Source organism: Gopherus evgoodei, chromosome 2 (genome assembly GCF_007399415.2).
Source record: "Gopherus evgoodei ecotype Sinaloan lineage chromosome 2, rGopEvg1_v1.p, whole genome shotgun sequence".
In the NCBI taxonomy this organism is placed as follows: domain Eukaryota; kingdom Metazoa; phylum Chordata; order Testudines; family Testudinidae; genus Gopherus; species Gopherus evgoodei.
Window position 1 is genome coordinate 88,091,667 of NC_044323.1, and position 24,590 is coordinate 88,116,256.

General features: G+C 40.8%; 1 protein-coding gene across 1 annotated transcript in view; it reads left to right on the top strand.

Moving 5' to 3' along the window:
• The window catches only part of ITGA9 (integrin subunit alpha 9), a 299,490-nt gene that overhangs the window by 261,288 nt on the left and 13,612 nt on the right, over positions 1 to 24,590 (top strand). Inside the window, exon 27 of the mRNA XM_030551304.1 lies at positions 9,304 to 9,423. Within this exon, the coding sequence (XP_030407164.1) occupies positions 9,304 to 9,423 (120 nt within the window). The remainder of the gene's footprint in view (positions 1 to 9,303; positions 9,424 to 24,590) is intronic.

The window sequence follows — 24,590 nt, forward strand, 5'->3', positions numbered from 1 at the left end:
TTATTTTTATATTTATATAACACCTTTCATCTGCAATCCCCTTACTAATTATATACATAATATATACCGAGCATGGTAGAGGGCTGCAATATGGTCATTAACAGAAAGATGTGGATTTAATGTTGTACAACAGTTATTCTTTTAGAACTGGATTCAGCAAGGCAAGTAGTCCCGTTGACATATTCAGGCCTTACTGACCAGGATTTTGGACATTTCATTGCACCTGAATTCTTCTAAAACAAAATTCCACTCATCATGCAGAATCTGACCTATTGCAAGCATGTACCTTACACATACCATAGATTTTTCTTGTATCTGTACCAGTCAGCATGAACATGATTTCTTTTGTCCTTGAAGCACTGCGCTAGGTGCTGTACAAATACAGTCCCTGCCCCCAAATGAACTAAACTTAGGAAGTATTTCAAAGAACAGAAATAGACATTTGGTTAGAAATGGGAAAGAAAAGGAAATATTCTGTTTCTGTAGAGTATCTCAGTACTTATTGCATGGGTTAAATCATGAGGTAATTACTCAATTTTTATCTATCAGTCCTTATCCAATCAAAACTCCTCGTGGCTCAATGGGAATTTTGTCTGAATAAGGACTTCAAGATATAGCTGTATAAAAATAGGGCTCATACCGTTGGTTAGTCAGTCATGTTTCCCCAAACCTCTCTGCCAATACACCCCCATAACTGGCCTGCAGCGCTGCCTATTGGCCTACCTCTAGGTGTCTTTTTAATTCAGTTGGGTGGCACTGAGTGATTCTTGCACTTCTGTGGCTGCATTTAATTGATTAGTGGTGCAGTACTTGAGACGAAATCCTAGCCCCATTGAAATGTACAGGACCAGGATTTCACAATTTGTAAAGGTTTCGGGGATCCTTCCCAATGACTGGCACTTTGTGAACTGTAGGGGGTTGTTATTATTTAGTGCTCAAAATTTAGATATGATTTAATCACAATGTGAGGTCTCCTGTATTTCATTCTTATCAAATGCTTGGAAAAAATATTGTTCTTTTCCTGTTCCTGGAAGGCCTTGGGTTGCAGTGATTATAGAGTTCATCGTACGTGCTCTGAAAAGACATGAATCTTTAAACAAAAGGTTGCTGCTGGTTTCTGAGAAGATGAAACTGAAGGGGAACATGCTTGGCATATTTTAATAGTGTAAATCAATGTGTGATTGCAGTCTTTTCTAATGTGAATGCTATTTTCTGTCTCCCTTATGCTATTTCCATATCTGTTGGTTTCTCCACTGTAGTATGTTTTGGATAGGGTCGTGCTGAGAGAAAAATTTAAGACGTGGTTTGGCTCAAGGTATTCATATTTTTTCTTCCTTTCTCCTCCTCCTGCTGGAATGCTGCTGAGAACAATACTTGTTGCAAACCACAGTTATTTAGTTGTAACTAGAAATGGGGTGGGGGAGGGATATAATTTCTTTGTCCATTCCTCTCACTCCCTTCTTTTAAAAAATCCCTTTCTCTCTCTCTTTTTGTTGTTGTTGTTGACCACTGGATGCTGTACCATATCCATTTGGCCACTGGCTCCATCTGAGCTGCTGTTCATTGACGTGCTTTGAGTCAGCTGACAGAGTTGGTATCTAGCAGTGAAAGCAGAATTTCCTCAGACATTCTATCACGCTAATTTCCGTAAAGCCAATAAGACTTGTTAGCTAAGACTGATTTAGACAGTTCTGCTGACTTGCTGTCCTGATTTCACTGGGTTTTTTTTTTTGCTGTTTAGCACCCAGTTTCACGGCTCAAACAATTTTAAACAGGAACACTATGAAACAGGAGGCGAGACAGTTCCAGATTAGTGTACTAAATACTTATGATAACAAGTCCATTCATGTGGTTTCATTCATTTCCCAAACTCTCATAGATTCTCTGCAAGGGATGTGCAAAACCCTAAATAGAGGCCAACTAGATAGCAAGAGGCTCCCCTTTGGAAAATATTACTGAATGGATGGAATATCCTTTTTTTTAGAACAGTTGCATTAATTAGTAGATATCAATTTTAAAGACTGTATCAGGAGTTTTTCTGAGTTTTGTTTGCAGGGTTTTGGAGTGGGGCGCGGAGCAGCCCTGGAGCAGTGTAGCTGCAGGTTTTTGCCTGGAGCTGGAGCGGAACCGGAGCACAGCTCAAAAGCCCTATTTGTTGGCTTCCTCCAATGTGTTCTCACTCTGTGTCAACAGGTCAAATCTTGCTCACTTTGTTCACGCAAGTAGCCCTGTCCAATCATGTGAATAAGGTGATCAGGATTTGGATTTGGCTTAGTGCCTGCAATGATAAGACTCACATAATTTCATAGCAGTTGAAACTGATGTTTATAACTAGTAGTTTCACAGAGGTGAGACTTTCAGTCTTTGAGGCCATGTGGTGCATGTAGAAGGGACTCTGTTCTCCTCTGGAAGTGTCTCTCAGAACAATAATTTTAGTCCTAGAAGACTGTAGTGATTGACTTGTTAGATCCAGTGACAGTGTCATGCAACTGCTTCTGTACAGGAGAAGGAATTCCATTATCTTTACTATAATCTTGTTCACTTATGCGAAGTATCCCATAACACCTGGCATTTGTTAAAGTCAGCTTTGGATTAAATAGATTAGGAAACTGTCAGGATTAAGACATAAGAATATTCTAGTCTGATGCAAACCAAAAAGTGTCTTCATGCTCTTGGGACCTGGAGTGGGTGTGTTATGAACAAAGATATAAGGGGGCACACCATGGAAAAACCAGATAGTTGATTCATTAAATTTAGATTCAAATGGCGCACACTGTAGCTTTTACTTGTAAATCGGAAAGGTATAAAAAGATGGATTTAGGGGAGTAACTTTTGGAGCACACCTTCTGTGCATGAGATGGCTTCCCAGAGACTGGTGTCATATTGAACCTTTTTCCAGCACTGTAATATTATTGGCTTAGAGCAATAAACCTGACTGATATTGGTTATTTGGTCACTTCACTATATTTCGTGATGAACCAAAGCACGGTCAAGCAGTTGAACTATACAATTTATCAATAAAGGAAGAAGAAACGCTGCTCAGAATCTGAATGGAGGGAAGGATAGGCTGAATTTCATCTCACTCAGACCAATCCAATAATTGTCAGCCCCTCTCAGGAGAAAGTGAGAGCCCACCTAGCTGGGTGGATGAAGGAGAACTCAAAATGACATGTCTGAAGCTTTTGCAGCAAAGCACCCCAAAAGTAGGGTTTGTCTTGAGAAAGAAATTGGCAAATCACATGGAGATGAACAGGTAGTGAAATATCTCACCCCAAGCACTGCCCATAAGTGTCTCATGTACATTCAAGCTTTCATATGGGTATCTTAGTGTCTGATACTTAAACCTCCTGTGTGTATGACGTCTCTACTGGAACTCCCCCAAAATGGTACTCGAAAGAACAAGCTGTTCAGTTTGCTAGTATTGTTATTTTAAATAAGTATGCAGTGGTCCAAAACATTACCTCTCACAGGTGTTTCCTGTAGAATACAGTATTCTTTTTGATAACGTGTGTATCCCCAAATGTAGAACAATGTATGGTACCCAGAATGTATTGTGCTTCTCTGTTAGAAATATGGGTAAAAAGGAATGCAGTCGAGGCAGGACTACTGAAGATTTGACAATTATGCGTTTGAAATCAATTTTCATTGGATTATCTTCCTCATCCTTATATGTCCTGATTCAATAGTCCATCCCTATTCAGCGAAGAATTTAAGTACAAGCTTAATTTCAAGCTCATGCTTAAGTACCATTAAAACCTATAGGACGTACAAACATGTTAAAATACTTTGCTGAATTGTGATGGTAAAGAATAAGCTTTTTAAGAGCAACTGATTTCTGTAGTCCCCTTTTTGTTCACAAAGATGGTCAGAAACATAAAACACTAATTTGGTAAAGCAAAATTTTGAGCTGATAAAAATGTCCTTTGTCAGAAGAGTTCAAAATGTCAGAGAGCAATGAAATTGTGCAATTCTGCATTGCTGTAAAGGATGAGGATGAAATTGCTCTTAAGGAACAAGAGCACTTTCTGCATGGCATCCGTGTACACTGGGTTCAACATACAGCATGGGCAATGAAAAAGGGTATTTCAGCTTAGACGTTTCCCCCTTCTCATCATTTAAAGTGCCACTTTGAGAATCCATAAGCATAGTGTGAAATTTAAAAGAGAAATATACAGATCGAAATCCTAATACATTCTAGAGAGAACCTAGTTTTTCACTACATTTCCTTGGCATTTGTTCAGAGCGCAAAAATCAACCTTTAATTTACTCCATATTTTATGACCGTTTCATGTTCTTTTCAGATCAAGTCTGCCCCTGCCCCCAACACACCCTTTTCTCCTGTACAAATAATATATACTTCAAGACCATGTGGGAAGTTTGTCAGATTTGAGACAGCATTACATTACTATTCATGGTAGCTGTCCTAAAGAAGTTGTGCTATCGAGCTGGACAGGAATGGGAAGTCCAAGATTTGTTTTCTGACAGAGTTTTCAGTTGTAAGCATTTCAAATCAGGGAGGCAGATTGGCACAGTAAAGTCATTGCCTGCCTCCAAACTCTATAGAGATGAATTGCTTCTTTTTCTCCCAGCTTCCCACAGCTCAGTTTTATGTCCTCTTGCTGATAAGGATTATGACATATGATGTATTGATTATTTTGGTTTTGTTTTTTCTTCACTAGAACTCTCATAGCCATGAATTCGATAATTGTAGGCTTGATTATTTTGTGCCTATAGCTTGGTTGTGGTTAGTATTTGAGGGCTTCAGAGGGATAAGTAAATTAAGATATACAACTTCCTCACTCCTCTCCAAACCACAAAACCATAAAGAAGATAGTCATAAGTGTTTATTTCTACTATTTACAGTTGATTTAGTGCTAGAAAAGACACCAGATAATGAATAAAACAGTTCTTATCTCCCCACCCACTGAGCAAGCATAGCTTGGGCTGTGACTGTGAAGGCTTCTCCCAATTATCCCAGCCTCGAACCTGAATTAAAGAGTTCTATCTCCAGAGAGGTGATCATATAGTCCAGAGGTCAGCAACTTCTGAAAGCGGTGTGCCGAGTCTTCAGTTATTCACTCTAATTTAAGGTTTCACGTGCCAGTAATACATTTTAACATTTTTAGAAGGTCTCTTTCTATAAATCTATTATATATAACTAAACTATTGTTGTATGTAAAGTAAATAAGATTTTAAAAATGTTTAAGAAGCTTCATTTAAAATTAAATTAAAATGCGGAGCCCCTGAGACTGATGGCCAAGACCCAGGCAGTGTGAGTGCCACAAAATCAGCTTGTGTTCCACCTTCAGCACCCGTGGCCATTCTCCGTTTCCATTAAGTCCTTGGTCTCTGTCTGTTGACAAAGAGCCAGTGATTTTTGTGACATGGACATTTGTATGCTATGAAGGGGCTGGAGAACACCGCCTAATTTTGCAGACAGCTACTACATAAAAGTCAGCATTTGCCAAAGTTCCTGCCCAGCAGCATATGAGATAGTAAAGTTTTTTTCCCTATAGTTACAATGGGAAATAACTGTGGCATCGGTCTTTTGAGCAACAGTCAGCTGGTTTATATTGCTAGAGGACAGAAGCACATTGCAGCCACCACTAGAAACCAGCTACCTCTGACACATTGTATCACCTTTCCAAACTGGCACAACGATACAAGGAAGATTAAAAATAAAATATTTGGTTCCTCAAGGTGGCATTTTCCTAACACCAGTTTTCATACAGCCCAAACTTGACAGGAAACTCGATGAAACTCGATCTTCATCCAGACATCACAAAGTACTTTACACACACTGTGCTAATGTTTAATGCTAAAGCTTATCTACCTCTGAGGTGAAAGGTAATTACCACAGAGCTCGGACATCTTATTATTATTATAATTTATTATTTGTGTTACCATAGCACATAGGAGCCCCAGCCATGGACCAGGACTCCATTGTGCTAGTTGCTGTACAAAAACAGAACAAAAAAAGACAGTCCCTGCCCCGAATAGCTTACAATCAAAGAATGAGACAAGAGAAAACAGATTGATGTAGACAGAGAACAAGGAAGTAACACAAGACAGCTACAGAGTGTCAGACAAAGGCTGAACAATGTGATTGTGGCAAATGAAATATTAGTGCCATGATGTTTGCTGGGAGGCTGGGAGGGGATTACTTAGGAGGTGATCTGCTTGGAACATCTTTAAATCTTTTCCAGCACTTCTGTGCTGAGCAAAAAGAAGTGCTTGGGGAAATTCATCCTTCGGAGGTTATTCTGAAAATTCAAACTCATAACCACACACAATCAGATCCAGGTTCTATATTTGAAACTTTAAACTTGGGACCAGCTATTCTGATGCTCTTCCCAAGGGAGGGAGGAACAGTGTATGATACCTGCTGGTTCACATTCATTTATTTTTCTTTAAAGGAAACATTTTCTTGAATTTGGATTTTTTTTTGCTAAAGTAAACTATTCTACCATATCCTCTGTAAGCCTAAAGAAGTTAACAGTGCACTAAAATTTCTGCAATATATGAAAGAAACTACCAGTTGCCACAAAGAATTGTAAATGTAACCACTGCATCTCTACAAGATGACTGGCATTAGAGCAGAGGCGGGCAAACTGGGCTGGCCCCTTCCCCCATCCAACCCCCCTTCTTCTTGCCCCCTGACACCCCCAGGGACTCCTGCCCCATCCAACCCTCCCTGTCCCCTACGAACCCCTGGGACTCCCACTCCTGACTGCCCTCCATTGCCCCATCCAACCCCTCCTCTCATTCCTGACTCCCCCCTGGGACCCCTGCCCCATCCAACCACCCCTTCTCCCTGTCCCTGACTGCCCCCACCCCCATCCAACCACCCTGTCCTTCCTGACTGCCCCATTCAACCCCCCTGTTTTCCAGCTTCTGACCGCCCTGACCCCTAACCCTAACTCTATCCACACTCCCACCCCCTGACAACTACCCCAAAGTCCCCTGCCCTCTATCCAACCCCCGTGCTCCCTCCGCCCTTACCGCGCTGCCTGGAGCACCAGTGGCTGGTGGCGCTACAGTCAAGCCGCCCAGAGAACCAGGACAGGCAGCTGTGCCACTCAGTTGGAGCCAGCCATGCCACTGCGCAGCACAGAGCACTGGGTCAGGCTGCGGCTCTGCAGTTGTGCCGCCGCCCAGACCATTGTGCCGGCGGCGCAGTGAGCTGAGGCTGCAGGGGCTGCGGGGGTGAGGACAGCAGGGGAGGAGCCGGAGGCTAGCCTCCCGGGCCAAGAGCTCAGGGGTTGGGCAGGAGGGTCCCGTGGGCCATAGTTTGCCCACCTCTGCATTAGAGGGACCTCTCACTTCAAGGTGATATTAGTAGCTTGGAGTTTTTTAAATGACGTTTATGTGTTGTCGATTTTATCCTATTGGTCATTTGGTTGTTTCTTTTTTAATCCATGAAAAACAAGGAATCTCAGATTTAGAGAGAATCAGTTAGTCAAACATACTTCCCCCACCTTCTCACAGAGCAAATTGTATTTAAAATAACAGGTCTGTGTTTTGCTTGCCTTGTGTATGCAGTAGAGAGATGTACAGTTTCATGCATCTAAGTTCCAGACTGTACTTGAATTCTCTTCCCAGTGCAGTTGCCTGCTGAAGAAAGGTGTAGCTTTGAACTGCAGTTTGAACAATGCAGAAAGGGGAGAAAATGGGTCTTGCTGATGGTTACAGAACTCTTTGTGAGTTCTGGTGCAATTGGCTGTGGGAAAATATTTTGAAAATGGCAGCCACCGATTAATATGTTTCAGCTTCCCTTACACATTTGCTGCTGTTCATGCTACATTCAGATCAAACATCTGGTGGATAGATAGAATTACCAACTGGTATGAAAACTATTTGCATGGAGGGAGAAGAAATGTGTGTAAGTTTTGCTGTATCCTTAGCATTCTTCCACAAATGGTATGGTCCAGTCTCATTAATATCAGCCTGTGGAATGCTGGAGTGCTGTAATGAGGAGTTATTGAGCAGCCACTATCAAGGGTGGAAGGCCCCAAATTTTAGCTTTTTTTTAACTTGTGTATTTAATTTCTACAGATAATTTCTGTAGCCATGTATGTACATTTGTCTGATATCACCCCCTCTCCCCCTCCCCATTGCTGTGTCATAAATGGTGCTGTTTCTGTGACAAGCAGCAGAAGGGATAGGAGAGAAAGGAGGAGTTGGAAAAGCACCACTTTCCCCAGCCCATGAACATTTCACAGGTGGATGCATGTCATTTATATTCTCTTCCCACGGAAATATCTTAAAGTGCAATGGTTATTAATTCTAACCCCCTGTTTTCAGTCACTCATAATTTCCAAAAATTTCCTTTCTGGCTAAAATGTTCCAGTCAACAATTTCCAAATGTGAATTTTTGAAAAAGTTTGAGCAAAAATGGGTAAGCCTGGGTTGGAAGAGGAACATTCTCTTTCCCCCTTTTAAAAAACAGTCTTAGCTGTTTGAGGTTGAGGTTAATGTGATGAAATAGCCTCCCTTGAAGAGAATCACTTCTGACTTTTCCAGTGAAAATTAGTTTTGAGTTGACTGAATTATAAGCCTTTGAAATTCACACCCAGTGTAAGAGCAAAACATTTTGCTTACCTAAATGCGCAGCTATGGAAGGTGATATATAGAACATGTGCATGGTTGACATTGCAACACAGGGAAGTATTTTAGAGGAAAGTGCACAGTGAATGAAGTCAGGGATCCTCAGGAGTCCTTTCCTCATTCGCTGTACACCTGTTAAAGTGCACAGGGAATGGGTCTGGGATGAGGAGGACTCCACTGAAACCCTAGCTTCACTCAAACTGCATATCTCGTGAAGCAAGGAGGAACGTTCTACTTCCAGTGAGAACAGTTTATGCATTTAGCATGAAGTGTCTGGGAGATTGGCACCACTGAAAAATTGATGAATGAAGTGCAAAATGTTTTCAGTGTCATGGGAATTCGTACCAACAGGAGGATAAAGTGTTCTTTGCAAACCACTGGTCACTTTTGAAGGCAGGTACTGGAGCAAGATCAGCATCTGGGGGAAAATGACAAAGCAGGTATTTGTTGAATGATATTTACTGAGACTCAAATCAATTTTTTAAGGAAATCTTTGCAAAAAATAGTTTGAAAGCACGAAATTGAGGACACATTCCATGCTTGTCATTTTAAACAGTTATGTACATTTCATCTCAACATTTGTTTACATTAGAAATATGATCAGTGAAACTAAACTGCTCTGTATTTAATAAGATGAGTACCAGGGAAAACTGTACAGCTTCCAGTTGTAAAAGATCTTTTCTAATTGCTTTGTAGGTGGTCTTTGAGGCCTTGCACAATATGGAGCCTCGTGGTTATGTTGTGGGATGGATCATTGCTATTAGTTTGCTGGTGGGAATTCTCATCTTCCTGTTGTTGGCTGTGCTGTTATGGAAGGTAAGACATCAGTCAGACACAACACAAACACCAAGGTTAGCCCCTGACCTTGGCATAAATTGTACATCTGTCTTCCTGCATCCTGATTATCTGTCCGTTTAATATCCATTTACTTTAATAACTAAACAGCCATCTACACCTAAAAAGCCATTAGACATCAAAAGAGTTTTCATCAGGGGAGATTAAATGGAAAACTGGCATCTTCACTGAAGGACATTAAATATTGAAAGCTGTAATAGTGATTCCTGACAGAAGAGATTCCTTCCTCATACTCATCACTAGCTCACATTTAAATTTGAGGTACTTTTCCCTGATTTTTACAAAGGTACAGTGCTCACTGATTTCAATGGGAGCTGCAGGGTGCTTCCCTAAAAATCAGGCTAATTTTGCTTATTGGGGCAACAGATTCAGTACGTACCTAACAGAAACCAGTAGGAGCTTATTCTTTTGGGGGAGGCAAAGGCAAGGAAAGAAGAGAGGATGAGGGGCAATCAAGCTTGAATTCTTAAGGACCTTCCCTCCAATATGTTTTTAGAGGTGGAAAAACAAAATTGCTTGATGTCCTGAAGCAAAATGCAGTGATGGTAGTTAAAGGTCAGTGTTTACCCTCCTTAAAATAGAAAACACCTGTTGTGTCTCAGACATTATAATGTAGTAAGGATGGTCAAGATATTGACATTTGAAGGATGGCCAGTCTACGTGATACATCTGAAGCATGAGGAACTTGAACCTTTTATTCTGATTTCCTCTTAAAAATCCGGAAATTTAAGGACACTGCCAAGGTTATCAGTGGGTGGGGAGACACAGAGGAACAGGCCCAACATTATTTTACTGGAGGTGAGAGAGCCTCAGTCACCTGGTTCACACTGTTTAACAGTGTGTGTGTGGGGGTACAGACTCATTCTACCAGCTGTAGCAGGGTTCTGGGGCTACAGCTGTATAGTGGTCTAAAAGGACACATCACTGTGTGTTGCTAGGCCCAAAACCTGACTTGCAATTCCATGTTTAAAATGGCCACACAAGGATTATCTTGTGGCTATTATTTTAATTTGAAAAGCAATGATTGGCTGTAGTCTGAAATCTCTCTTTACGCCCAATTTGGGGTACATCTGAAGTATTTTTGCCTGCCTTGGCACAGAGTGTTTAAAAATCTCTAGGATTGAGATGGCAGAATAATCATCAAAATATAGAGGTATCTGGTACGAAAGGCCTGTGGCTTGATTCTGGTGATATAAAACTTTGAAATAATGACCATTGCTGCATATAGTTATATCTGTAAGATTAGTATCATGTAGTTAGAGAGCTGAAAGTGAAGGTATCTTCGTTACTAGGGATAACAACTTTCACAATGTTTTTTCAGCAGTCTCTGGTGCCATTTTTTACCTTAGAATACCTACCAATTAGAACTCCCTTGCTTAAAATTGAAAATCAAGGTCTCTGAATCTCTTAAAAAAATGAGATTTGCTAGCCAATCAAATGCATGCACAGAAGTTGTCATTTTGTCATTTGATTGCTTTGAGGAACAATGTCCCACATGACAGCAGCAGGTAATAATAATAATACCTAGTTCTTTTCACCCAGAAATATCAAAGCACTTTATAAAAGAGGTCAGTATCATTATCTGTGTTTTATAGAAGGGGAAACTAATGCACAGAAAGATGAAGTTGCCTGCCAAAGGTCAAACAGCAGACCATGGGCAGAGCCAGGACTAGAACCCAGGTGTCTAGAGTCCCAATTTAATAGTTGGTCCACTAGGGAATATGGATTATTAAAGCTACACATAATTTGGGGGTTTGTTGTTGAAAAATGTGACTAAAAAGACATTGATGCAGTCTGTAGTTGGCTTTTAATTCTGCTTTGAAACAATAATGCAGTATTAAATATTTTAATATTCATAGCGAGTAGAGAGTGAAAAGTGACTGGCAATATTAAAGTGCTGTGAGATAAAACTGACATGGGAAAATTGCATTCCTTTGAAGGGAATCTTAATTGCCTGATTGTAAAGATTTATTAGCTAAAATTGGCTTGGCACACCATAAAGTAATTCCTGAATTTTATACATTAAAAATCCAAATAGATTTATATCAAGTTTTTTTTTTAAAAAAAAGCTTGGAGTGAAGTAAGAATTATAACAATATGTTTTGGCCCAAATGTGAGTCAAAGCTTTGGGTGCTTTAAAAGTCAGTGTCATTGTTTGGGCTGTTATGACTGCCTATTTCACTCAGAATAAAAGCTATTTTTACAATTGTTCAAGAGCATTAAGATTTTTTTACAGACATAATAAACTTCATAGCATGAGATCAGCCAATCTGGATTTGCTTCTCTGATCATGTTTTAGTATTTGGTCGATGGGTCAAATTCACTCTGGCCTAAGCGAGTACAACTCCATGGAAGTTCTTAGAGTGGTGCCTGCTTACATTGTGATGAATATGTCCCTGAACATGGCTGCTGTTCTAATGATTTAGGCCAGTGGCTCTCAACCTTTCCAGACTACTGTACCCCTTTCAGGAGTCTGATTTGTCTTCTGTACCGCCAAGTTGCACCTCACTTAAAAACTACTTGCTTACAAAATCAGACATAAAAATACAAAAGTGTCACAGCACACTATTACTGACAAATGGCTCACTTTCTCATTTTTACCATCTAATTATAAAATAAATCAATTGGAATGTAAATATTATTCTTACATTTCAGCATATAGTATATAGAGCCTTATAAACAAATCATTGTCTGTGTGAAATCTTAGTTTGTACTGACTTAGCTAGTGCTTTTTACATAGCCTATTGTAATTTAAGCAAATATCTAGATGAGTTGGTGCACTCCCTGGAAGACGTCTGCATACCCCCAGGAATAGGTGTACCAATTGCTGAGAACTACTGATTTAGGGCACTGATCTCATTCTATTCAGGATTAGGCCAGATCCTCCTCCCTTTACTCATGAGAGTACAGTAGTTCAAAGGGGCTTCTTGTGTAAGGCAGGTGAGCAGGATGTGCCCCTTCATTTGTAAAGATTTAGTTAAATAGCTATCTAAGCCCTACTCTGACTCGCTCTTCCAAGTTTGCTATGCACCTGTTCACCCATGCTGGAACCCTCTGCCCTGTTTACCACGTTGTCTCCTGCTTTCATCAGGTCTACTGCATAGTGCTGCTTCTTGTCTCCTGCTACCTCCATATATGCACCTTGAGTTCTTTCCTTGGCCACATCCAGCCTGATGATCTTTGTTATGCAGGGCCACTTGGGAGCTACTGTCATATTATTGCTCATAACATCACATTGTGCTTCTCAGTTGCAGAGAAAGGGCAGCAATTCCACTCCCATGACATCTGCTGAGAGGCTGCCAGCTGCTTGGGGCTGGGAGGAAGGGGAGGAACCAGTTTCTACTACAGTACTGGCAAACTATCAGTTGCACTGTTGTGCTAGTACGGCATTGCTGATTCAGCAGCAGGGCAGGGAGGTAGACACACACACAGAAACTGGATTTTTTGGGTGCTACCTACCTGGATTATACTATCACTGAGAAATAATAAATTGAAAGAGTCAAGTTGATCCATATTCTGTACCTCTCAGGGACGGCTCCAGGCCCCAGCGCGCGCGGCGCTCTGCCGGTTGCCTGGAGGGCGGCAGGCGGCTCCAGTGGAGCTCCCGCAGATGTGCCAGCGGAGGGTCCACTGGTCCCACGGCTCTGGTGGAGCATCCGCAGGCATGCCTGCGGGAGGTCCACCAGAGCCGTGGGACCAGCGGACCCTCCACAGCCACGTCTGTGGGAGATCCACCGGAGCCGGGGGACCGGCGAGCGGCAGATTGTCCCCCGCGGCCTGCCGCCGTGCTTGGGGCGGCGAAATGGCTAGAGCTGGCCCTGGTACCTCTGTTTAGTATCCTTTAATAATAATAATAATAATAAAATTATAATAATTATGTTTTAAAGTGCTGTGGATTGAGCGATTTAAATGATTCATTGTTGAACTGATAAAAGTTAAAGGCAAACAAAGCCCCAAGCAACATAAAATCAAAGAGCTGTTTGCTCAGCTGAGGATATAAGAAAAGTTTCATAGACTGGAACTGTGTTGATTTACACAAGTTGTGATTTGTAAAATACAGGTGTAAAATTCATCATGATTACACTGTTTAGTTTCTCAGAAATGCATTTTACAAGTAAATAGTTTTTTCTGTCTAATGTGAGCCAGGGTATTTCTAAAGTGAGCCTATCACCGTGGTATTCATGTGCCAATTTATATATAAATAAGGTTACTGTTTCTCTTTTATAGTCTGTGTATTCTTGATACATTGGAATGGGCTCTAAACATTGTGAATGTTCCTCTTACAGTAATACACTCCTCTTTCTAGCACTTGGATCTTTGACAGGATTGCAAAGAAAAGCCTTTTTAGCAGAATAGCATGTCTGATCAGGCAGGGAAGTTCTAGTTTTCTATCTGTACTAGGGTCAGTTTTCCCTCTTTGTCATCAGATGAGTGTTTGAGAACCCTCCTTTGTTTTCTAGTAGGGTACAGTGGTTTTCATCCAGGAGAGAATATCATTTTAGGTTTTCTTCTAAGAGGGTATCATCTTAGGCTGCTGAGCTGATCATTGCCTCAATAAATCCTGCCTTTGAACTGTCTCAGTGACAGAGGCTTATTTAGATACAGATTAAATCCAAATAAAAATGTCACATACATTAAACCTTTGCTTGTGCCGCGGGCTATAATCTAAACGTCGTATTCAGGGATTACAGTATTTTGCCAGTCCTATGCTAAAGGACAAACTTTGAAATATGAAATTCTTTTTAAAAAATGAAACAAGTAGGCTATTTTAAATGTATGCATGGCTATTTTGTTTGGAGAAACACGGGTTTATGTCTCCTTGCTGTGACTGTATAACCCTATTTAAAAGAATGTTTAAATATTCTTGTGCAGTATCTATTAATACTTTACATTTTATTTGAGCATTCAGAAAATGCCTTAAGCTGTCTAAGGACAAAGCCGACTTGAAATTCACCTAGGTAGTGGAGACGCATTGTAAACACTGGCTTCTCCTTTTGAGAAGAGACTCTCCCTTATTTAGGGCCTCATGCAGTATAAGTCGTCCTTATACAATGGACCAAAACACACAGCTCACCAGTTGCCTGAAGGAAAAACAAAACAAAACTCTGCACTTATTCTTTGCCAGTGGTTGCTCTGTATCCTGTGTTACAACTCCAGAAAACATTCTCTCTCCCTCTTTTATCTGCAGCTGAGGCACCTCAGGGAAGTGGGATGCTAACTGCCATTTCCTGGCAAGTCCTTATACCAACATCCTCTCCTGAATGGCTCTTTAAATAATATTAGCTCCGCAAAGGAATAAAATTGTTAGTCCCTTGCAGAGGAACAAGGGACTTACATATATGCATGACACAAAGACCAGTTAGGATCTCAGTACATGGCAGAGGCCATACTTTCCTATACGAGTTAAAAATAGCCCTTCTTACATAACCTTTCATGCATGAGATTTCTCAAACTAAATAGCAAATTCTTCCAAGCAGAAATCACAGGAATTGTCTTTTAAATTTACAGCTCCCATAGAAGATAACCCGAGGTAGACAAGCCTGTTTAGACTCATTGACATTTCATACTTTTGACAAACTTGCCACGTCAATCCCCAGTTCACCTGTTTTTCACATCATTTCAAGAACAAAACTATAGTTATAATGGCAGTACTTCAAACTTAAAGGTAATGGAAAGATCTATGGTGACACTGGAATAATTGGGGTTTAGATAAACAGGAGAGTTGACCTAACAAACTTCAAAGTCTCTGACCAGGGTCTCATGACTGGGAGCACAGATATCAAAGCACATAAAGATTTAATTCCATATAGATGTAAACATACCTACCCATCGGAGAAATCTGCCTCTGATTTCAGATAGAGAATTTTCCATTTTGCTTTAGTGGAGTCTCTCCCCATTTTTAAACAACCTAAAATATTCCCTCCCTCTTCCTCCACATCAAACACAAGCTCCTTGTTTTGCTTTCAAGTCCCTTCAACATTTAGCTGTTCTATCCCCATCAGATCAGCTAATATATGAAGCTACCATCTGCCTTTACTCCACCAGCAGTGGCAGCCTTAGTTGCCTGCTTGTCTTCTTCTCCATCAAGTACTTCTCTGCCTTCTCCCAGGCTATCTACTGTAGATGAGTAAAACTCCTCATCAATTTGCAAAAGCTGCCACCTGGTCCCCTTTTAAATACTACTTCTGCTATATGCCTAAAAATTGCCACCAGCTGGCAATGGTTAGACAAGTGACAAGCTTGACGTCTATTTTTCTGTTAAACTCTGTTCATTTTGTTGCGTTATCCTCTCACTCACTCTTGCCCAATTTGTCTATTTAGTCCATATGTTACATCCTGTCTGTTACTGACTGTGAGCTCTCTGAGGCAGGGATTGACTTCTTTGTTGGCACAATGGCCTTGATCGGGCTTCCTAAGAGCTAGTGTAGTAATAATAATAATAATTAATAATGTAGTTGAGAGCTGATTAACTTTTAAAATTAAAAACGCAAATCCTATCATTTGAACCTGAATTTCCTCCAGTTTGACTTGATGAAATGTTGTTTGACGTTATGTATGGGTATCTTAGACCTTTTAGGGATGGCACCATTGGAGTGGTTGTTTTTAGGGGTCAAGAATGAAACTTGTCTCAGCACAAGGCCTGTGCACCACTTGAATTCCACTTTTTAGCCCTTAGAATAGTGAGTTTCACCCAGTGTTTGCAAAACTTTAACTTCCTGAAACCACACGTTCGTATTCTGGCATCCTCTGAGATGGATCATTTGGGTGGCATGCAGCATATACAGTATACTGTGTGAATGAATTTTAATAAGACTCTAGAAACCAGATTAGTTGTGGACTTTGTGGCACTTTTTATACTATTTTTCTATAATCTTCTACCTGGGGTGCGTGTCAGGGGTGGTATATGCATAGAGCTTATGAAATGCAATTTTTATCCTTGGGGATAAAATGCACAATATAAATATAATGTAATAATATTGCGAGTGACTGTTTCGCTGACTTAAGTGTCCTCGAAAGGAGAGCTGCGCTTGCCAAGGCATTTCTGTATGTCAGAACCATTAAAGCTCTGTAGCTTTCATCCTAGCACCTATCAATAAATTTAATCCCCTGGCAAGAGAAAAGTCCTTTTGTGGTTCATAAAGTCCCTTTAACAACAAGAAAAACAATCATCATTCTCCAGAGCCCAAACTGGAAACACACGGATGTGTAGACTTAGAAGTTGCAAATACATATATATGATTCCAAAATTCCTAGATACCAGAAAGGGAACACGTACATTTATTGGAAACCATGGTCATCCCTCAGAATCAAATGCTTGAAAATAGGGAGAATATACTTTGTTTAGTCTACAGTCTCATTCTCAGCTTGGTGTCACAAGGGGAAATGCTATGTCATGACTTGCACCAATCAAAGCCATTTCTTACTGGTTCAACTAAGCATGTAACTTATGCTGATAATTAAGGAAATAATACAACTTTCAGTCAAATATTTTTGGCAGGTCAAGTATATCAAAATACAATTGTATAGTTACTTTTTATTGAATCCAGCAGCAGTCTTTAAAGTTTAGCCAGGGTTTGGGTTTAAAACAAAGCTAAAAATCTTTCTCGAGTTTTTCTTTTTCCTTTCGAGAGGAGATAGGGATTGAGATGCAACTTAAATAAATCGCTCTTTCAGGAAAGATATAGCATTTAGCTACTATTGTGTTCCTATTGAGATTTAAGAAATCTAAATATAGTAGCAGGTTATCCAAACACATTGGCAGTAAGTACACAGTCTATTCTTTTCCTTTTCTGAAAATGGGAAAATGAGATGAACTATCTATGTTGTTGACCACATTCATTTTAGTAGTTTTTAAATTATAAACTACTTGCTAGTATTATATCATAGAAAAGCCTACCTCTATAGTATTCAAGAAGGTTTACAATATTTGATATTGCTAATTAGACTTTTTGATTAAAATTATGGTGTTTTAATTTATTGGGTAAATTACTCTACGCAATCATCATCCTACAAGAATCTTAAGTAACTCAGTCTTCGGTTCATTTCTTCATTACATTCAGATTATCAGAACAGTCAACTTGTTGCTTTGTCAGTTAAGATTCTGCCAGTGATTAGTTATTGATTACAATTCTCACCGTTTCCTAAGCATATAGGTAATAATGTCGGAGGTAATGTATTGTGCAGGCCTAGGTGAAGTGAATTCTAGTTTTCATATCAATTCCATTTGAGGCAATTAACTCTTTTCTGGTAGAGACTTTCCAAAATATGATCCTGATCCTACAAAGTTTACTCACTTCACTGACACTTGTATGCAGATAGGTCCATTGAAGTCAATGGAACTGCCCATGTGAGTAAGGACTCCTTGTATGAGTAACGATTGAAGAGCAGGCTCTTTAATGTCACCCCCTTGAAAAAGTTAACACAAGGCCCATGTCCAACATACAATCACAAAAATGTAGGGCTGGAAGGGCCTTGAAAGATCATCTAGTCCAGCCCCTATAATGAGACAAGACCAAATATGCCTAGACTATCCTTGACAGGTGTTTGTCTAACTAGTGCTTAAAAATCTCCAGTGACTGGGATTCCACAGCCCCTCTCAGAAGCCTATTCCAAGCTTAACTAGCCTTATAATTAGAACGATTTTCCTAATATCTAACCAAAATCTCCCTTGCTGCAGATTAAGCTCATTACTTCTTATCCCTACCTTCAGTGGACATGGAGACATGAACAACAACTGGTCACTGTCAGCCCTTAACCTATTTGAATACTATTCTCAGATTTCCTTTCAGTCGTCTTTGTCCAAGATTAACATGCCCAGTTTTTTAATCCTTCCTCATAGGGCAGGTTTTCTAAACCATTTTTATCTCAGTCTCCAGTTTGTCCCAGAACTGGAAACAGGACTCCAGCTTAGGCCTCAATCATGCCAAGTAGATGAGACAATTACCTCCTATGTCTAATATACGACATTCCTGTTGATCCACCCCAGAGTGATATTAGCCTTTTTAGTAACTGCATCATAACTACAGAACCAGTTTCTCCTCTCTTGGTTTTCACACCTCAACTGCTAGAACAGGGCCTCATCCTCCCTGATTGAACTGACCTCATTATCTCTAGCTTGCTTGCTAGCATATATATAACTGCCCCTGGAAATTTCCACTACATGCATCTGAGGAAGTGGGTATTCACCCACGAAAGCTCATGCTCCAAAACATCTGTTAGTCTATAAGGTGCCACAGGATTCTTTGCTGCTTTTGCATCACACTGTTGACCCATTCAATTTGTGAGCCACTATAACCGCTAGATCAATTTCAGCACTGCTATTGCCTAGGCAGTTGTTCCCCATTTTGTAGATGTGCATTTTGATTTTTTCTTCCTAAGTGAAGCACTTTGTTCTTTTCTTTATTGAATTTCATTTTGTTTATTTCATTTTTCCAATTTGTCAAGGTCCTTTTGAATCCTAATCTTGTCCTCCAAAATGCTTGCAACCCTTCCCATCTTAGTGTCATCTGCCAGTTTTATGAGCATACTATCCACTCCATTATCCAAGTCATTAATGAAAATATTGAATAGTACCAGACCCAGACTGACTCCTGTAGGACCCACTAGATACCGCCTCCCAGTTTGACAGCAGACCATTGATAACTACTTTTTGAGTATGAGCTTTCAACTAGTTATGTAACCACCTTATAGTAACTTAATCTAGATCACGTATCCCTAGATGGCTTATGAGAATGTCATATGGGACAGTGACAAAAGATTTGCTAAAATTAAGATAAATCATATCTTCTGTTTTCCCGCTACCCACTAGGCCCATAACCCTTTCAAAGAAAGAAATTAGATTGATTTAGCATGATTTGTTCTTGATAAATCCATATTGGCAATTATTTATAACCCTATTCTCTTCTAATGCCTAAAAATTGATTGTTTAATAATTTTTTTCAGTATTTGTCTAGGTATGAAAGTTAGGCTAACTGATCAATAATTACCCCAGGTCTGACATTGTGCACAGGTCTTGAGATTGTCTCTCCCATGGAGGTGAATTCCACCCAATAAACATGAATGTTGAAATTCTTCTGTAGCCACCACTTAACTTTTGGGTTTGGCTACACTTGCAGCTGTACAGCACTAGGAGTTAAAGCTATCTTTGTACAGCTGTGTAGGGAAAGCGCTGCAGTGTGGCCACACTGACAGCTACCAGCACTGCAGCGTGGCCGCATTTGCAGCGGTGTTAGGAATGGTGCATTATGGGCAGCTATCCCAGCATTCAAGTGGCTGCAACATGCTTTTCAAAAGAGGGGGGTGGGGTGGAGTGTGACTGGGAGTGTGGAGAAGAGACAGAGAGTGGATTTTTTAGCTGACACTGTGTCAGCTCCCTGCCTTGCAAGTTCCAACCCCTTTCCCTACCCCTTTCTCATTCACTAAATGCAAATAGCCTTCTTTGTTTTTTTCCTCCCAGACCAGATAAGCAGCTGCTCCGAAACGGACCCCCCCCCAGCCTGCCGTGCTGCTTCTCTCCTCAAGCAAACACTAGCTGTAGATATTCCAAAGGGATCCCCCTGCCTCTGCTCATTCACTGCAAACAGTAGCTGTGTTTGTTTTTTAGATAAGCAGCTCCCAGAGCCCCAAGTTCACAACAAAACAAAGAGAGGCATCACAACAAAACAAAGAGTGTTATCTTTACTTAAAAGCATTATGGGAAGGTTCCAGAGGTCAGTTACAGCGTAGTAAGATTAATCACTGTTTACACTGGCACCCCAGCACTACAACAGCAGCGCTGTTCTCTTTATTCCTCTTGTTGAGGTGGAGTACATGCAGCGCTGTAGCCAGGGGGGTACAGCTCTGTATGTGCCTTGCCAGTGTGGACGGGGAGTAAGTTACAGCGCTGTAAAGCCACCGCCAGCGCTGTAACTCTCAAATGTAGCCAAGCCTTTTGTATGCCTCAGTTCTTCATCTGCAACATGAGAAATATAATATATAGATGAGGAACTGGGGCACAGAGAAGTGACTTGCCAAAAGACACACAGAAAGTCTGTGGCAGACCTAGTAAGTGAAGCCAGATCTCTGGAGTCCCCATCTAGCGCTTTAAGCACAATATCATCCTTCTCCCAAATATACAAGTTCTCTTTTAAGTATGGCCACATGCATACTTTCCAAACATGCCTCTGTCCTTACAAGGGAGCCCACGTATTGGCAGTCTGCCTGGCTGCCACAGAGAAATTTGATACTGCAATACCTGCATTTGATTTCAAAATACTGCAAAAAAGACCAAAGTGATGTGGCAATAAAGCTTTCATGAAGTACATGAACCCAGAGCACAGCAATTCACCAACTCTACAAACAACGGCTATATATTGGCTATTACTTATAGAAAAATTGTATTTTTGAGGAAAGATGACCTTCTGTGGCTGAGCCACTGGATGGGGATTTAGGAGATATGGTTTGGTTCCCAACTCATGTCTGACCATGGGCAATTATTTAATTTTTTTTGTGCCTCAATTCTGCATCTGTAAAATGAGTATGATAATACTTCCTTCATCTCTCTTGTCTATTTAGCTTGTAAGCTTTTTGGAACAGGGACTGTCTCTTGCTATGTGTTTGAACTGTGTCTGGCACTATGGGGTACGTTGTATTAATTTAGATGGACTAAAAGGCCCAAACATGATTCTGAAGCTGTCCAACATTAAACAGTTTTTAAAAAGATTTGGGGTTTGGTATACAGAGATGGCAGCCTGCTTAGTACCATGGCAAGCACACCATTAAATATTCATTGAATCTTTTATTAAAGATAAAGAAAAGAAGTAAAAACAGTTGAAGCTTTTGAAATGTAAAGTGTAAAATAAAACTGTCATTTGAACAACATGCCTTGTTCCCTTTCTCTTTAACTAGAGAAAGTTTTCCGAAGGAAAAATGCCCCTTATCTGATGGTTTTTAGATAGTATCGAAAATGGTGGTAACTGTCTTTTCTGGAGAAAAGAGAAGTTAGTTGAGATGGTCTGGTGCTGTCATTACTGCTGCTGCTGTTAAAGTCCAATCCCATCTTCTAAGATGACAAAACAAGACAAATACACATAAAAGGGGAGAGAAAAGAACAAAAAAAATAGAAAAATGAAGCTTCTGTCTCTGGTGTTGACTTTCACTTGCAACCTCACTGCTGGAAAAACACAAGCATAGCACTGTGGATTGGACGAATGGACTATAGGGTGGATAAAAAGCTGGCTAGATCGTTGGGCTCAATGGATGGTGATCAATGGCTTGATGTCTAGTTGACAGCCGATATCAAGCGAAGTGCCCAGGGGTTGGTCCTGGGGCTGGTTTTGTTCAACATCTTCATTAATGATCTGGATGGGGATGGATTGCACCCTCAGCAAGTTCACGGATGACACTAAGCTGGGGGGAGAGATAGATACGCTGGAGGGTAGGGATAGAGTCCAGAGTGACCCAGACAAATTGGAGGATTGGCCAAAAGAAATCTGATGAGGTTCAACAAGGACAAGGGCAGAGTTCTGCACTTTGGACAAAAGAATCCCATTCACTGCTACAGGCTGGGGACCGACTGGCTAAGAGGCAGTTCTGCAGAAAAGGACCTGAGGATTACAGTGGATGAGAAGCTGGATATGAGTCAGCAGGGTGCCTTTGTTGCCAAGAAGACTAATGTCATATTGGGCTGCATTTGTAGGAGCATTGCCAGCAGATGGAGGAAAGTGTTTATTCCCCTCTGTTCAGCACTGGTGAGGCCACATCTGGAGTATTGCATCCAGTTTTGGATCCCCCATACAGAAAGGGTGTGAACAAATTGGAGAGAATACAGTGGAGGACAGCAAATATGATTAGGGGGCTGGGGCACATGACTTATGAGGAGAGGCTGAGGGAACTGGGTTTATTTAGTCTGCAGAAGAGAAGTGTGAGGGGGGATTTAATAGCTGCCTTCAGCTATCTGAAGGGGGTTCCAAAGAAGATGGAGCCAGGCTGTTCTCTGTGGTGACAGAGGACAGAACAAGGAGTGATCATCTCAAGTTGCAGTGGAGGAGGTCTAGGTTGGATATTAGGAAAAACTATTTCACTAGAAAGGTGATGCAATGGGTCATCTAGGGAGGTGGTGGAATCTCCATCCTTAAAGGTTTTTAAGCCCTGGCTTACAAAGCCCTGGCTGGGATGATTTAGTTTGTGTTGGTCCTTCTTTGAGCAGGATGTTGGACTAGATGACTTCAAAAGTTCTCTTCCAATCCTAATCTTCTATGATTCTTATCAGCCATTCTGAGCAAACTTGTACCAGGATCAGGCTGTACCAGCATCAGCATTAGGTCATAGATTCTAGGACTGGGAGGGACCTCGAGAGGTCATCAAGTCCAGTCCCCTGCCCTCATGGCAGGTCCAAATACTGTCTAGACCATCTGCAATAGACATTTATCTAACCTACTCTTAAATATCTCCAGAGATGGAGATTCCACAATCTCCCTAGGCAATTTATTCCAGTGTTTAACCACCCTGACAGTTAGGAACTTTTTTCTAATATCCAACCTAAACCTCCCTGCTGCAGTTTAAGCCCATTGCTTCTTGTTCTATCCTTAGGGGCTAAGATGAACAAGTTTTCTCCCTCCTCCTTATGACACTCTCTTAGATACCTGAAAACTGCTATCATGTCCCCTCTCGGTCTTCTCTTTTCCAAACTAAAGAAACCCAATTCTTTCAGCCTTCTTTCATAGGTCATGTTCTCTAGACCTTTAATCATTCTTGTTACTCTTCTCTGGACCCTCTCCAATTTCTCCACATCTTTCTTGAAGTGCGGTGCCCAGAACTGGACACACTACTCCATTTGAGGCCTAACCAGCGCAGAGTAGAGCAGAAGAATGACTTCTCGTGTCTTGCTCACAACACACCTGTTAATGCATCCCAGAATCGTGTTTGGTTTTTTTTCAACAGCATCACACTGTTGACTCATATTTAGCTTGCAGTCCACTATAACCTCCAGATCCCTTTCTGCCATATTCCTTCCTAGACAGTCTCTTCCCATTCTGTATGTGTGAAACTGATTGTTCCTTCCTAAGTGGAGCACTTTGCATTTGTCTTTATTAAACTTCATCCTGTTTAAGTCAGACCGTTTCTCCAATTTGTCCAGATCATTTTAAATTTTGACCCTGTCCTCCAAAGCAGTTGCAATCCCTCCAGTTTGGTATTGTCTGCAAACTTTATAAACATACTTTCTATGCCAATATCTAAGTCACCGATGAAGATATTGAACAGAGACGGTCCCAAAACAGACCCCTGCAGAACCCCACTTGTTATACCTTTTCAGCAGGATCGGGAACCGTTTATAACTACTTACTGAGTATGGTTATCCAGCCAGTTATGCACCCACCTTATAGTAGCCCCATCTAAGTGGTATTTGCCTAGTTTATTGACAAGAATATCATGTGAGACCATATCAACTGCCTACTAAAGTCTAGGTTTATCACATCCACTGCTTGTTCCTTATCCACAAGACTCGTTATCCTATCAAAGAAAACTGTCAGATTGGTTTGACATGATCTGTTCTTTACAAATCCATGCCAGCTATCTCGTATCACCTTCCAAGTGTTTGCAGATGATTTCCTTAACCACTTGCTCCATTATCTTCTCTGGAACAGAAGTTAAATTAACTGGTCTGTGGTTTCCTGGGTTGTTTTTATTTCCCTTTTTAGAGATGGGCACTATATTTGCCCTTCTCCAGTCTTCTGGACTCTCTCCTCTCTCCGATGATTTTCCAAAGATAATAGATAGAGGCTCAGATGCAGGCATCCAACTTTTCTAAGTGATTTTTAACTTGTTCTTTTTTTATTTTATCTTCTAACCCTACCCCCTTCCCATTAGCATTCACTATGTTAGGCATTCCTTCAGACTTCTCTGTGAAGACCAAAACAAAGAAGTCATTAAGCATCTCTGCCATTTCCAAGTTTCCTGTTACTGTTTCTCCTCACTGAGCAGTGGGCCTACCCTGTCCTCGGTCTTCCTCTTGCTTCTAATGTATTGATAAAAAGTCGTCTTGTTTCCCTTTATTCCTGTGGCTAGTTTGAGCTCATTTTGTGCCTTTGCCTTTCTAATCTTTCCCCTGCATTCCTGTGTTGTTTGTCTATATTAATCCTTTGTAATTT